The sequence below is a fragment of the Pinus tabuliformis genome, chromosome 8, assembly GCF_031772625.1.
Source record: "Pinus tabuliformis cultivar Carrire ecotype Pingquan chromosome 8, CPIR1, whole genome shotgun sequence".
Taxonomy (NCBI): Eukaryota; Viridiplantae; Streptophyta; class Pinopsida; order Pinales; family Pinaceae; genus Pinus; species Pinus tabuliformis.
Genome location: NC_142294.1, coordinates 994022070 through 994037555, shown reverse-complemented (window position 1 = coordinate 994037555; position 15486 = coordinate 994022070). Strand labels below are relative to the sequence as shown.

Below are 15486 nucleotides of genomic sequence, written 5' to 3'. Positions count from 1 at the left end.
TATATGAGTAGCAGTTGTCTGTTTGAAGTTGGTTAATATTTCTGTTCCCGTTTCATACCTTATCGGTAATTGAAAATGGGTTAAGAAAGTCGTGGCTAGGGAACTGAAATTGTCGAAAGAGGCTCTAGGTAATTCAATATACCATTTAGCTGCTGGACCTGTCAATGTCCTCTGAAAAAGGCGAAGCCTTATTGAATCATCGTTTAGGGTGTTCGACGAACACCACAGATGAAAAGTCATCACGTGATTCGATGGGTCTTCACCTGGATTTCCATTGAATTTAGGAATGTCAGATGGAAGCTTGTGAGGAATCGCTGGCCACCAAGGGGCGTAAGCAATCGGATCGTTGGTTAACCGGTGTAAATCGGGTAACTCTAAAGTTTCCACAAACGATAACTGTTGATTCAGGTTAGGTGAAGCATAACCAGGGTACGATGGAATCGCTTGAGCAGTGGGCCTTTGCATACCAGCATAATGTAATTGATGTTGGTATGACTGATACGGTTGGTGGACTTGACCACTGTAAAGCGGTTGGTTTTGACCGTTTTGAATATACGCTTGTCCACTGTTCGCAAAGATCTGCTGCTCAGAACCTTGGTACACTTGCTGGAATTGTGGTTGTTGGTATTGCACCAGCCACGGTTGTGAAGCCATGTTCTGTTGCGCTATACTAACCGTAGGACCAAGATGTGGGATAATTGTACCCGTTTGGACCTGTGTCGTCCCACCAGTTGGCGATTGTGGTTGTGACCCAGGGTCAAGGGGCTGTTGCATTACAACCTGAGAAATCTGAGGTTGACATACAACAGGCAACGTTTGAACCTGCGACACTGTCACAATAGCCGGTGTGGTCGGGATATTCGACATAGGTACACACTGTTGCATAGAATATACAACCCTTGGTTGTTGAGGTAGCATAGGTACCCAACCACTTGATGTTATTCCAGTATAACCTGAATACTGTTGTGAACTCCCGTATGGATACCCTCCCGGAGGGGGTAATGAAAGGGCATACTTCCCCCCATACGGTAGCAATCCGGAACTCAAGGGGATTGTTTGTCCTTGTGGACTGGATTGCCCAAATTGACCTCCAAATGGATCAATCTGGCGAGTCTCAACATAAGAGTTGCCAGATATTATTCCGGATGAACAAACTAGAACATACCACACTGTCGAAATAGTCCCTTGGTGGACTCCTTCTAGCGGTTGTGAGCTAGTCGGGACGGCTGGTATGCCGGCAAACATTGTCGGGGTGACGGCAGGGGCTTCTGCTGTCGCTGTGTCATTCGACACAGTCCTAGATGTTGACGGTTGTTCAGACATTTTAAGTCTATCCAATAGATTGCCTAGCGATTCTACAGGAACTTCCACTTGTGGTGGATTAACTTCTGATGAAGGAAATAGAGTGACCCCGACTCCAAAATGGGTTGGAGTACTTGCTTGCGGGTCTTCTGGAATTTCCTCTATCGCAATCAAACCCGGTGGAAGAGGAAGACCGTCAGGTCCGTAAAATATTTCTGGTGCCGAAGAAGGGGTTGAATCGACAGCAACAGTTGTTTGAGGAGCAAGACTCTCTGAACCGGTTACAGATGGAACTGGCTCAGTAACACAAGTATTTGCCCCCAGACTAGGATCAGTATTACTGTCCTTCTGTGGCTGTTGAACTTCTTCTATAGAGGCAGGGTTTCCAGAAATGTTTGGAGTAACCGGAGTCTCAGATGTAGTTGGAACACTTGTTCTAACTTTAATAGGAGATTTTGAACCGGTTAAACGAGTTCGCTTTGTCCGTACTGTTTTTGATTCCGGAGACAAAGACGGTTGACTCGTAAGCCTCCGCGAACAACGGGGTTTCAATTGACTTTCTTCCACGATTGCGGATTACTCGATCAACCAAAAAACAAAAGGGGAATTTGGTGTTTCCGAATTGAATGAATTTTATTAGACGCTTTAGACACAACTTGCTTTTTCACTTTTAAAGAGTCGAGAAAAAGCTAAAGATGACTCTAGTCTCCTTCGATGTTTTAACGAGCCCGAAGTGACAAATGCTCGGATGGACTTTTTCTGTTATAGAGTCTGAAAAATGCCAAAAGAAACTGCTCTGGAGATCTAGGCAGAGGGTGTGCCAAACTTTTCGCAAAACCGCAGAATACTTTTTAGGATACGGGTGGTCGATCTTCGTGAATGCTGTGTTCACTGCATTGCGATCAGTAGGGCGGCCGACACGGCTTCCTAAGGATAAAGGATATATGCCTATAGGGGTCTCCCAATATATACGCGACGGTACGTGGGAGCACAAATCCGTACTAGCGCTACCGTCTCTCAGGAGGAATCACCCACCTTCTTCGAGATCGACAGTCACTAGGCTTAACGACGCCGGAACACGTCTCTAGCCTAGACCTCTATGTTGTGCGTTATGTTACAAAGCGTTGTTAGGTTCATTCAGTTTATTTTAGGTTGATCTTTTTAAAGTTTGCCTTTCAAGGTTCACCACGAGATGTATGATACAAATTCCTAAATGCAGTCTAAGATGATAAGCAAGCTTTATTATCTTTCAACTTTGAAAATCCTAGCTACTAAGGGAAAAGAAAAACACTATCTTTTCTCAAAGAGCAATCAACACACTCTAATGCACTTTCCATAAATCCAACATGCAAACTATCAAATGCAAAATGCACAATGCAGGTGTTTGTTTTCAACTTTCTTAGTATAAATGCCTACAAAGAAAGCTTTTTGCACAACTTTGAATTTGCTTTTAAGATGATCAATACAAACAAGTACACTTTCTTCGAAATCAACAAGGGTAGAAGAGATTACAATCACTTTGCGATTTTCGAAATAAAGACTTGTTTTGACACTTTGAAAGAGACAAATTCAAACCAATAAGCAAAAGTAAATCTATAATCAATATGAAAAAACAGCCAATGAACTCTCTTCTAAGATCACTCACAATCAGATCTGAATCAAAGGCTACAGGATGACTACTTTACTCATGCAAAGGAAGACTGTAAATGACGCCACAAACACATAAAAACATTCACAATCTTTTTGTACAAAAGGAGGCGGAATCTAAGCAAAGAAAAAGGTTTATCAGACTGGTACCTATGCTGGTTAAAGGCTGCAAAAAACAGAGATCAAAACAGGGCAACAGAGGACAGAGAACCCCAGCTGCACAAAGCAAAACTGGTTCAGCGCAACCTCAACACTGAGGACTTGACATTCAGCGCAGGTAGCCCCTTCGGGACCTGCGTTGAAATGCAGACTGCCTTCACAGCAGTTGCGCTGAAGGAGAAACTCTCGTTTCCCTTGGTTTCTGGGTCATAAAATGCTCAAAAATCAACTGTTTCAGGCCAAATCAAAAACACAAGCAAGGTATAAACAGAGGGATGCTTTGAGAGGGTACTAAAGACTATCACAAGGATCATCAAATCATTTGTGGATCTAGTTTAGATCATAGACAAGTCCAACAATTGGATCAAAGCAGCAACTTTCTACTTTGCATCCGGGAAAGATGCAGTTCAATAGTTGCTGTCAAGTCTATGAAGTAAACAAATGACAGAAACACAAATGAAATGAATAAACAAGTTCTTCCCCAACGGAGTCGCCAATTTGTTGTGGGGAAAAATGCCTATGCAGGACGATCCTATCCACCTAAGGTGTGACAGTGCCTTAGCAACAAACGAATACAGCTACACTGGTTTCTTCCTTTATGAAATGTGAAAGAGGGGAGATCGATAGAATTACCGTTGTCTTCCGTTTGTCCCTCGATCTAGATCCTCTTCTCTTTGGATGTTCATAGCTACTCGCCTCCTCGCTTGCTCAAGAGAACAGCTACTTGATTCCCACGAGATCACAAGAGAAAAGCTACCTGTGGCAAGAGAGTAGCTACTTGCAACGAGAGAAGAACATAACACAAAGGCAAATATACATATTCACAAATGATTCAGGATTAGAAGTAAATCAAATACACTAATGCAATCATACAAATACACTAGCATATAGGAGCAAACCAAGATAGCTTTATTGATAAGTAACAGGGTTCAGGAAGAGATACAACCCATAGGGCTCCAATCCAGCATCTCCTTCCCAGCAGAATGGAATTCCTTCTTCAGCTCCCTTCAAAGCATTAAGCACCCAATGATCCAGTCTCAAACCAACAGCAATTCTTTGCATTCACAAAATTCCAGCCTCCTAGATCTCATGGAGGAGAGATCTATATATAGATATTTGGAGAGAGGATGAGTCAGCTTGAGATCTGACTAGTGTCCTCTCCCTCTCTCAGTTCTTGAGTCCACTTGGAGGTTCTTGCTTCCACTTGGAGATTTGGAACCTCTTACTCATCACCAGTCGAATTCCTTGATGCAAGTGTCATTTTGGAAGCTTCCTGGGCATTGACACATTGAGGAATGAACCTGCCACTTGTCCAATTACGCTCAGCGCATGTAGCCTTTGTTGGAGTTGACATTCAACGCAGGTAGACAGTGGAGCAGTTGACATTCAGCGCAGATGCTCAGTGGAGCAGTTGACATGATCCAGAATTGGCTTGTTTTTGAGTGTTTTCAGGTGGAGAACTTCTGTGAATTGCTGTGGTTAGATGGCCTTGTTCCTCTAGGGGTAGGAACAACATGTTTAGGGACTTTGGATCCCTTAGATTATGGACATTTCATGCTCAATGCTGTAAGGCACAAAAATGTCTATAACAAATAGGTCTCCCTCATTACACTTTTTCTTATTTCAAACAAAACTTCATTAACATGAAATGTTATCTAGTGTGATAATTCCTTGAAACAAAAACTAATCATTTCAAACTTTGACATTCCAAATAAAAATGGAGATGTCTAAACATGCGACATTTTGGAGTTTTTGTTCGGAATCTGGTGAAATTTTTGTTGGACAAATCTTAATTTTTGTTGTTTAAAATAGGTTTTTGACTACATATATGGATTCAACACCCTGAGAAACCTTTAGAACACTCAGATTGTGAAGAGTTTACAACTTAAATTTGTAATTCTAAAAAAATCCCTATCAATTTCTAAACAAATTAGATGACATATTATTTCAAAATCCAAAATTTCAAACATAAACCAATTATTCATTCTCAAAATTCTTAAAAAAAAAAACCAAAAACTTTTATAATAATATTTATAGAAAAAGCTTATGAGTCACTGTATCTCTCCCTCCATCCCAATTTTTTTTTGCCTTTCCAAAAAGTATTTCTAAACATGAAATGTGATCTTCTTCACATACTCGGATTACAACGAGTCATGCTACATGTGACGCGTTTATTGTCCATTTAGCCAATCAAAATGGATAGTGGTAAAGGATATTAATAAAAAGCGTAAATGGATATTGATAATGTGATAAAAAACAAGTTAATGAACGCTTCGCAGTGATGAGGTTAGAGAAGTATCAATACGTAGCTTCACCCATCCATTTATTTATCGTATCCAATTCAGGTTGGACGATATGTGGACACCTATGAGTCCCTATTCAATATATCTTATTTTAATTATTGCAAGGGCTACCGAGATGATAATGTGCGCACTGATCCACACTTCATCTTGTTCAAGCATCAAAAAATTGCTCTTCACTAACACTCCCATGGTATCGCAGGCTAACACTAACATGGTATTGCAGGCCTTGCGGTATATTCAAAGCCACCAAGTCCAATTTCCAAATTCTTACAGTTCCCACCAGCAGCACGCTCATAAATTCCACGGCCTGTGCAACGCTCTGTCATTGTAATTGGTGGGTGCTTAATATATATATATATATATATGAGCAGCAGCTGCAATTCCTCTATTGACATTTGGCATCATAGCTTCTTTTCTCCTACACCTGTTCAGGAATTGCTGTGAGATTGATCGATAATGGCACACGGATACAGTAGTACAACAACTGCAACAAGCTCTTTCCATCTCCATTTATATTCCACCATTTACGAGGGTCCTCCGTCCATATCTTCTGGATTATCAGTGCGTTGTCTGTTTAGGAATGCAAAGTTGCAGAAAGATCCATCCACAGGATTGCAAAATTTGATTGTAAAATCAAACAGAAAGTCTGCGAAAATTTGTAAGTGCATAAGAAGTAGAACGGCAGTGGCATGTTCACAGTTGGAAACTGCACCGTCTACACCCTCAACTTCAGCCTCCTACGGCGAGCGACTGCAAGGGGGAAACAACAACAAAACAACGACCATGTTCAAGGAGGAAGAGGGAGAGGGGAGACAACAGGGGGATTCTGCTTCTGTTGGGATTCGGATTTTGATAGCAGGGGCAGGTATAGGGGGTCTGGTATTAGCTTTGGCTGCGAAGAAGAAAGGGTTCAATGTTAAAGTGTTGGAGAGGGATGTGAGCGCTATCAGAGGAGAAGGTGAGTACAGAGGTCCAATCCAGATCCAGAGCAATGCACTCGCAGCATTGGAGGCAATTGATAAAGACGTTGCAGAGGAGGTTATGCAGAATGGTTGTATTACTGGCGACAGAATCAACGGTTTAGTAGATGGTATATCTGGTGCTTGGTGAGTTTTTATGTTTATAAAATTGAATTAGTTTTGGTTTTTAAAATCGTGTTGCCACAATTATGGATTTCCTGTTTTTGGTTTCTTGATTCTTCAAGTGGTGGTACGAAACTGTGTTTTGCTCGAGTTACAATATATTTGTGAACGTGGAGGAATGGATTAATAAATTTGAGCTCAAATTTCTTCACTAAATTGAATGGGAGGGATGCATAAACAATAACTGTGAACACCTTCAACTTCAAATTTTCCCAATAGATCATAAGCTTTCTTGCTGAATTCTCCTCCATTTATTTGCCTTTGCCAAAGAGAAGACAGCACTCTTTCACTTCTCTGAAGTGTCCTGAAAGCACATTCTAACAACATTATATGTCTTCTTCTTCTTTCATTGGAAGAAGCTTTGCTTGTGCCAATTTGTGCTTAAAATAGTGCTCAAAACAATAGCTGTTCGCTCTTCCAGCATACCCAACACTTCAATCATACGACCCTTGCCATTGCCTTCTTAGTATCGTGTTTGTGTGTGAATGATACACATTCGTGAGGAAAATATCACACCCTATTTCATCGGCATAAGTTCTGGAGCTGAAACTGAGGACACACCAATGAGATATGCAATCTTGATGTTCTTCATGCACCTTCCTCATCTCAACCAATAGGACTGGCAGAGTGTGAGACCTATGACAAAAGGTAAGCAACAGGAACACGTTTATTTTTGTTTATTTGTTGTCACGGCATTAGTACATTTTGTTGGTACCCTAGGCATGGCCCTCTTCACCAATGGTTATGTCCTTAGGGACATACCTTTTCATTAACTAGTTATTAATTAATCATTATCTACTATCATTATTGTTTTACATTATTTGTATTATGAAGGTGAGGGTGAAGGCCTGCTTAAATACCCTAGGCATGTACCTCTTCACCAATGGTTATGTCTTTAGGGACATACCTTTTCATTAACTAGTTATTAATTAATCATTATCTACTATCATTATTGTTTTACATTATTTGTATTATTTTATATATACTTTTTATTCATAACAGTCAGTCTCAAGAGTAGTCAAGTCGACCTCATTAGGGAGCTTTGATCGTTATAAATAAGCAGTGCAATTTGACCTATTGGAGTGTCATCAAGTGAAGTTCGATCTGCAATGAAAAGGAAGAGCGAAGGCCTAATGGAGTGAAAAAGACTTGATGAAGAAGAAGAAACCCTAGCGAAGAAGGGAGGAACCCTAACTAAGGAAAGAAGATCGTCTTTCTCTTGTTTTGGCTCACACGTGCGAAATTCTGAGTTGCACGAGGGGCTGAAAATTGCAGGTCCGCAGTGGAGGCCGAAATTTGATGCAGGAAGCTGAAATCAGTGATTGAAGTAGGATTGAAGAAGTTTGATTCTTGTTGACTAGAAGTTGATTGGTGTTATCTTGAAAGAACTTTGTTGGATGCTGATGTGGTGGATTGGAGAAGGTCTTTGTCTTGGTCAAAGGGCCTTGGTTGTCTCATTTGGTTTGAGTCTAAAGGAAAAGAAGACAATTTTTGGGTTTTCCCCTAGAAGAGGGGTTTTGCCCTAGTTGAGAGCCTACATCATATGTCCTTGTTGTTTTGATCTTCATGCATTTATGTTTTGGGTCTTGGTCTTGGTCAAAGGGCCTTGGTTGTCTCATTTGATTTGGTTTTAAAGGAAGAGGAGAATTTTCGGGTTTTCTCCTAGAAGGGGGGTTTTTCCCTGGTTGAGAGCACACATCCTGTGTCCTTGTTGTTTTGATATTCATGCATTTATGTTTTGGTAGTTGCTTGCTGATAATAAGACAATAAAAATATAAAGAAATCACAAGTAATTATCAAGATAAGAAAATCCCTCTGCCTTTCTAATTTTCTAACATGTTATCAGAGCTAAGGTAAAGAAAGGGGAAAAGGCAGCTTGAAGACCACTTAGTAAAGGGTTCAAGAAAGGATTTAAGGAGAAAGAAGAAGAAGTTTTGAACTATTGAAGTTTTGAAGAAAAAAAGGAAGTCTTGGAAGTTTTGTAAGAAGTCTTGGGACCTCCCTTGAAAAAGGTATTGGTATAGTAAGCAATCTTTTGGAAGTTCAATAGAAGACCTCATCAAAAGTGACATTATATCTATGGCATCATCAATGAAATCCAAGAATAAACTTCAAGGAACCTCTAACTTTAGAGCATGGAAAACAAGGATGGACCTCATCCTTGCAAGGAATAAAGTATTGGAATTAGTACAAGGAAAAGTCAAAGAACCTACAGATGATGTTGGAAAGGAGAAGTACAAGGAAAATGACATTATAGCCATGAGCCTAATTGTGGATGGAGTTAAAGACAACTTGATTCCCTACATATCCACACTAGGTACTTCAAAGAAGATATGCAATGCTCTCTCCAAGTTATTCACAATCAAGATCATTGGACAAGTGGCAATTCTAAAGAATGAACTTCGAACTGTCAAAATGACCAAGGATGATATAGTGTCCTCCTACTTTGTAAGAATTGCCCGTATAAGAGATGAACTACAAGCAGTTGATGAAATAATCCCTAATAAGGAACTTGTGATTGTTGCCCTTCTAGGACTACCAAAGTCTTGGAATGCCTTTGTAGCTGGAATTAGTAGTTGGAAAAATTCTCCCTCCTTTGAAGAAATGTGGTCTGCCTGTACTCAAGAAGAAGCTCGTCTTTCCTTGATAGGAGGTAAGCAAGAAGATGAAGAAAATACCTCCAATGCCTATTCTGCCCATTTCAAGAAGAAAGGAGGAAATAAGAAGTTTAAAGGGTCAAAGAAAAATCATGGGAAGATTGACCTTTCTAAAATAGAATGCTATCATTGTCACAAAATGGGACACTATAAGAATTAATGTCCTGATAACCCTAAGAACAAGAAGAGAGAAAGAGACCAAGCTACAATTTCCATTGATGATAATCCTCCAAAGAAGACCAAAACTGAGGATTCTGAATTCAAAGACTTATTCTATTAAGTCTTTCAGGATGTTATCCCTTGTATCTCCTTTGATTATAGTATAGGTTATTATTTTAGGTCCTGTGGAGTTTCTATTATGTTTGACTCTAGGATTGATCTTTCTTTATATTCCTAGATTTTACAGATCTAATATGCTTTGTTAGAAAATTCTTGAGTTGTTTAAGAAATCCCTCACAATGACTACATTGATGCAAGATCAAGAGAGATCTTCCACCTTTTCACAAAAAGATAAGTATCTTGTTCTTCATGTCCTTTACATTATTGTTGATTTCCTCTATATATGTCTAGCTTTATTTTTGTTGCTTGATTTTAATCCTTTATCTTCTATTTTCCTTGGAAGAAAGATTTGCATGAATATTCTAAAAGGAAAGGATTATGGCTAGATTCAGACATAGCCTTCAAAAGGAGATTGGTGAGAAGCCTTGTTGTAAAAGGAGCCCTTCAAGAGGAAGCCCTACAAGGTTTGTAAAGAAAGCAACTCAAGGTAATGTTTAATAGTACAAAATTTGTAGCAAGTCTTCATCATAGAAGAAGGTACGATTATTTTGTCTTTAAATTGCTTTATATAATGACTCTCTCGTGTCTAAGGTTTTGCTATAGAATCATGAAGATTCTTATATTGTTAGGATGCTTGATCTCTAGATTAAATCAACCCTTGTAATAACTATCTTTTTCTATTTGTTCACTTTGGTGAAACCTTAGCCTTTGATTTTTAGGGTTTGTTGATGGTATCTAAGGCATTCGATAAAACCCTAGCTTTTTAGGGTTTGGTGATAGTATATACGCTTTATGACAAAACCCTTGTAGAATTTGATAAAAGATCCTAGTGCATGAACAATGAAACACTAAGTGTAAATGCTTCTGATATGGTTGAAACCCTAACATGTTTTAGTTGTTGGATATCTAAGGTTATTATTAAGGTTTTGATGATAATATCTAAAGGTTTGTGACAAAACCGTAGCAAAGGTTGTTCTAAGAATCTAGGGCATTGCTTTCGCTATGATTCTGACCCTATCTAGGGTTAGGTTTTGAATATCTAAAGTTTAAATTCAAAGTTTTGATAACCATAGATGCTAACCCTAGATCAATAAAGTTAACCTCACGCTCTTGTATATTTGTGCTTGGTTGTACTTGTTGAGATTCACAGAATTTTGCAAGATGTTGTAAAGAGGTATGCCGACCTCATACTTGATGATGGCTTTATGATGATATTGAGCATGATGGAAAGAGGGAGCTGCAAGAACCCTGATGACTTTGAGGTCGACATTATTCATTAAAAAATGACCTTGTTGCCATATTAAATAAAAAGTTTTGGTAGGTCGAAGTTCTCTAATAATATAATGATGCAAAAGAAAGTGCCTGTGTAGCTGAAAAGAATGAAGACGTTGATGATGGAATTATCCCCTAGTTGAAAAGAAGTTTGGATAAAGAAAAGTATATCCTCCATAGTTGAGAGGAAGGGCATGATGTACAGTAAAGACCATGAAGAAAGGATGAGAATCGGAGAATAGCTAAAGCACTATTGATGGTTAGTTTTGATGAAAGTTGTATGTAAGAATCAATTGTTTTGAGAAGCCTTGAGGCTGAGTTCGGTGTTGCTTGAGAAGTTGGAAAAGTAAGCTTCCTTTGAGATTTGTTTGATATTGTGATGACTTAAATAACATCAAAATGGTTGTAGACCCTAGATTTTATGCTAGCATATTAAGAACCAAAATATTGAAAATTTGATACTGGTTGGGGTCGTTGAGCTATAGTATGTTCTAATGGATGAACTAGTAGTTGATGTGTTGATCTCTCCGTGAGAAGTTTTGAATATTTGATAAGCATACTTGGATTGGTGATTTGGTTAAGAGGGGGAGATAAGTACCTTAGGCTGCATGCTTGTATGATGGTACTTGGGAGGACATGTTAGCCTAGTTGGTATTGAGATCTCAGTTATAGTTTGGCCTTGATGATGTCTAGATCCCGATGTGGAAGGGTATCTTGGTCTTATGGAGCTCCATTTTAGTGTTTGACCTTGATGATACCTAGATCCCTGTGAGGGTTAGTGTCTTAGCTTGGAGGCCTAGATGGTATCTATATCCTGTTGGATTGATACCAGGCTATAGCCTGATGGTACCTATAATGGTTGTGAAAATTTCAACTACTAAAAACCTATTGCAGCAACTGGAATTATTTTTTCTAATTGTTAATTAAATTAGCAATTTATTGCTATGACAACAACGAAATAAACACATGCAATCTTCACAAAAATACTGCGAGAAATAATAGTGTTGGAAACTGAGAAATATGCTAGCGCACATAAAAATTGACACACAAATGTTCCTAGAAAAATCCAACTTGGGAAAATTGGTACAACTGCAGAGGGTTTTAATTATTAAGCAACAGCGAAATAATCTGAGTACAATCTGGATGCCGAAGACCTGGCAATCTTGTAGAGAAAATACTGGCAAAAATTATCTGAGGGAAATTACCCTCACCCTGAGTAATCCCGACACTTGACTACCCTTGAAAAGCAAGTCATTGACCTTACCCTGCGCACCTGTTGCATCAACCCTGCGCAGTCTGCTACATGCTCAGCTCAAAACAATTGCAAATCAAGTTGTCCTGCCTTCTGCTAACTGCGAAATTGTCTCTTTGGCACTTTGGAAATGCTTTTCGGCCTCTGGAAATGAAAACCAGCTTCACCTTAGCAAAACCGAATTTCCTTTTGAGGCTTTTGCCTTGCCTCTGTGCTGCCTCCTGGAGAAAATCTCGACCTCTCTGCAAAGTACTCAATGGATTTGGAAACTCTTCCTCTGACCTCATTGTCTCTGCCCCTTTCCGTCTCTACTTCCCTCTCTAGCTTAAACTCTTCTGGCAACTGTTGTTTCTCTCTAGAAAACCAAACTCTCTAAGGAAATTGATCTCAAGTGTGTTGAATTTCCACGATCTTGGGTGTTGGAAATAATACTGAGAGGGGGCGGGGGTGAATCAGTATTATCAAACTAACAAATTTTCATTTCCATAATCAGATTCATATACGCTACTTCAGTTAAGGGAACTTGCGTGTACACGCAACTGTGTTAAGTGCAACTAGCGTGTAACCAACAAACTTATGATTCAGTTAATTCTTCATATATTGATCTTTAATTAGTGCGTCAGAACCATACAAACAGTAACCAGGTGCAGTGAAAACAGAACAGATCATCACACATAAGAAACACACATGAACACCAAGATATAAGGTGGAAACCCAAAGTGGGTGAAAACCACCTGCTGCAATCGTCTCTGTCTTCTTTTAATAATAAGAGAATTCTGTTTACAATTTTTGTACTAGTGCAGTCTTATACCAGTACATAGGCTTCTACCTGCAGAAGGCTACAACCTTCTCTCATTCTCCAGCTTCTACTGGAAGGGAGCTACAACCTCTTATCTCTTATACTAGCTGATATGTTTACTAGTACGTAGGTGCTGGCCTACAGAAGGCTACAACCTTCTCTTTTCTTCCAGGGACCACGTTTCATTAATTTTCAGACTGGATCCATCAACAACATCATTCAATCATTAAATATATCTGCATCAACCAAACTCCTTTTGAACCACCACAACCGAATCAAACAATCACTTTGATCATTGAGAACGCTGTCACCAGAATGCAGTAACCAATAACCTAGAACACTGCAATAGCAAATAGAAGCAACTAAAACATATTTATAAGGTATACGCTACTTCCATGTGTCGAACCTGCGTGCATACGCGCTTTCCTCAAGGCGAACTTGTGTACAGATCTGCAAATCAAATTTATGATGTATACGTTGTTTCGATATGCAGAACCTGCGTGTGTACGCGCCTTTTCTAAGGTGAACCTGCGTACAGATCTGTAAATGATGATTTAAATATTACAACAATTCTAGACTTCAGTCATACCCAGATCATCACATTTACAGACTACAACATGCGCCAGTTATTCAGATAAATGATCAAACCACATAAAGATGATTCTCTTCAAGTCTTAAGATCCTGATACATCATTAGATCTTATCCTTCATCAAGCGCTAAGGTTCGTCCTTGGTTCAGATCCAGCAATGCACCATAACCCAATAACCTGCATACTAGATCTCACCCTTCATCAGATATTCAATACTTGAGTACTTTGGCCTAATGATCTTCTCCTCCTTTTATAGTTTTAGGCCTTTCTCAATACCATGGACCAAAACCATTTAGGATCAATACCTTGGACCAAATACCTAGGGTCAATACCTTGGATCAAATACCTTGGACCAATACCATGGACCAAATACTTCGGACCAAAAATTTAGTTTTTCAAGGTATACGCGCCTTTCCTTCTGTGAAAGTGCGTGTGTACGTATACGCGCCTTGAATATAGTGAACTCGCGTGTACATGCGACTTGGCCAATGGTGAACCTGCGTATACCTTTCTTTCTTCATTTTGTGAAGTCTGATCTATAACTCTGTGTTGTTAACCTGCTGCACTGTGATCTGTCATCTGAGTGAGTTGCCATCAAGGACAACACCTGTTTCATAATGCCAACATTGGGTCTAGGTTAAAATCTTAAAATCTCTTACGCTACCAAACCAAGCCAAGAATCTCAACAAGAACTACTTTGCACAACGAAAAATATAAAGCATTAAATCACATATGCACAAGTATACACAATTTTTAACAAATATTGTACAATAATTTACAACCCAATCTTTGCTATATTAAACCAAATTTGAATAATACAACAGCCTATGGTATACAAGATAGAATGACAAACATGTTGCGTAGACTCGATGTCGTATCTTGTCCTGCTGGTCCTTCTCTCTCGTACTACTCCTTAGTCCTTCAAAGGACAACACATCGAGACTCCAGGAGGGCTACCACCTAACACTGCTGCATGTCACTTTTGTAGCATGTTCACGGCTGATCCAATCTGCTCTCTGGGTAGGCCTAATCCCAAGCTCCAAACTACCAGGCTAGCAGTCATCTTTGTCTATCAAGGCACTGCACTTCGGCACCAAACTTCACCCAACCTTCAGCTCCTCTTCTATACAATTTTCCTATAGATTCACAAGCTCATGCAATGTACTAAAGCAAAGGACAAGAATCTACTTTTACTTTTGACCAACAGAAGCCAATAGATCGATGAAAACATAATGAACAAGAAGAAGACAAACCAATGGCACATAACACAATAAGTTTTTCCTGGGAAAGCCACTGCTCAAAACCCCGCCTATCTGTATTGCATTAATTAGAAATATGAGTGAAGATACAAAGCTTGTTCTCACAAGAACAATTCCGCACAAGTATTCTCAGCTCTCTGCCTCACAAGCCTGCTCTTAGCCAACACTTAGCCAATTTCCACTACTTGCCAGCCCCTATTCTCATGCACAATTCGTAGGATGAATAGCCCGTATTTAAAGGGAATTCATGCTTCCAAAATTGCGCAATCCTAAATTAGGTCATTTTCCCGATTGCATGCATGATATTTACAACTAAATAAATCATACAACTGATAGTACATTGTCCCTGCACTCTAGTATCAACTGGATCTTTCTCTAAACTGACATGCATGAGTTTCTCATGAGGGAATCTTCAATTAACTGGAGTAACACTTGTGGATGCACCAGCGCACCAACTGACTATTAGTCCTGTATTAGTTCCACAAACAATTAGAACTAATTCAACTAACCATAACTCAGTAAACTGAGTTAATCTAATTACAACTCAAATAAACTCAGCCTGGACCCCTTAAATTTAGGGAGAACATGTACATGACTACAGAAAGACTTCCAACTTGAAATTCCTAAGCTAATTAAGTTAATTAAACTTAATTAACTATTTACAAGTTGCTATGAGAATAGAATTTGATTTTAATTCACAGTTTAATTCAAGGACAAATTGCCATTTCTCAACACTCCCTCTCAACAAGAAAGGGATTATCTGCTACTCCGATCCTGTCTCTGTGAAACTTAAATTTACATCTTGACAATGCCTTTGTCAAAATG

The 15486-nt window shown here is 39.2% G+C and overlaps 1 protein-coding gene across 1 annotated transcript in view; it reads left to right on the top strand.

Annotated features, from left to right (window-relative positions):
- Positions 1–5488: 5488 nt before the first annotated feature.
- LOC149238744 (zeaxanthin epoxidase, chloroplastic-like) overlaps positions 5489–15486 on the top strand; it is a 203976-nt gene continuing 193978 nt past the window's right edge. Inside the window, exon 1 of the mRNA XM_089373174.1 lies at positions 5489–6517. Within this exon, the coding sequence (XP_089229300.1) occupies positions 5868–6517 (650 nt within the window). The 5' untranslated portion in view covers positions 5489–5867. The remainder of the gene's footprint in view (positions 6518–15486) is intronic.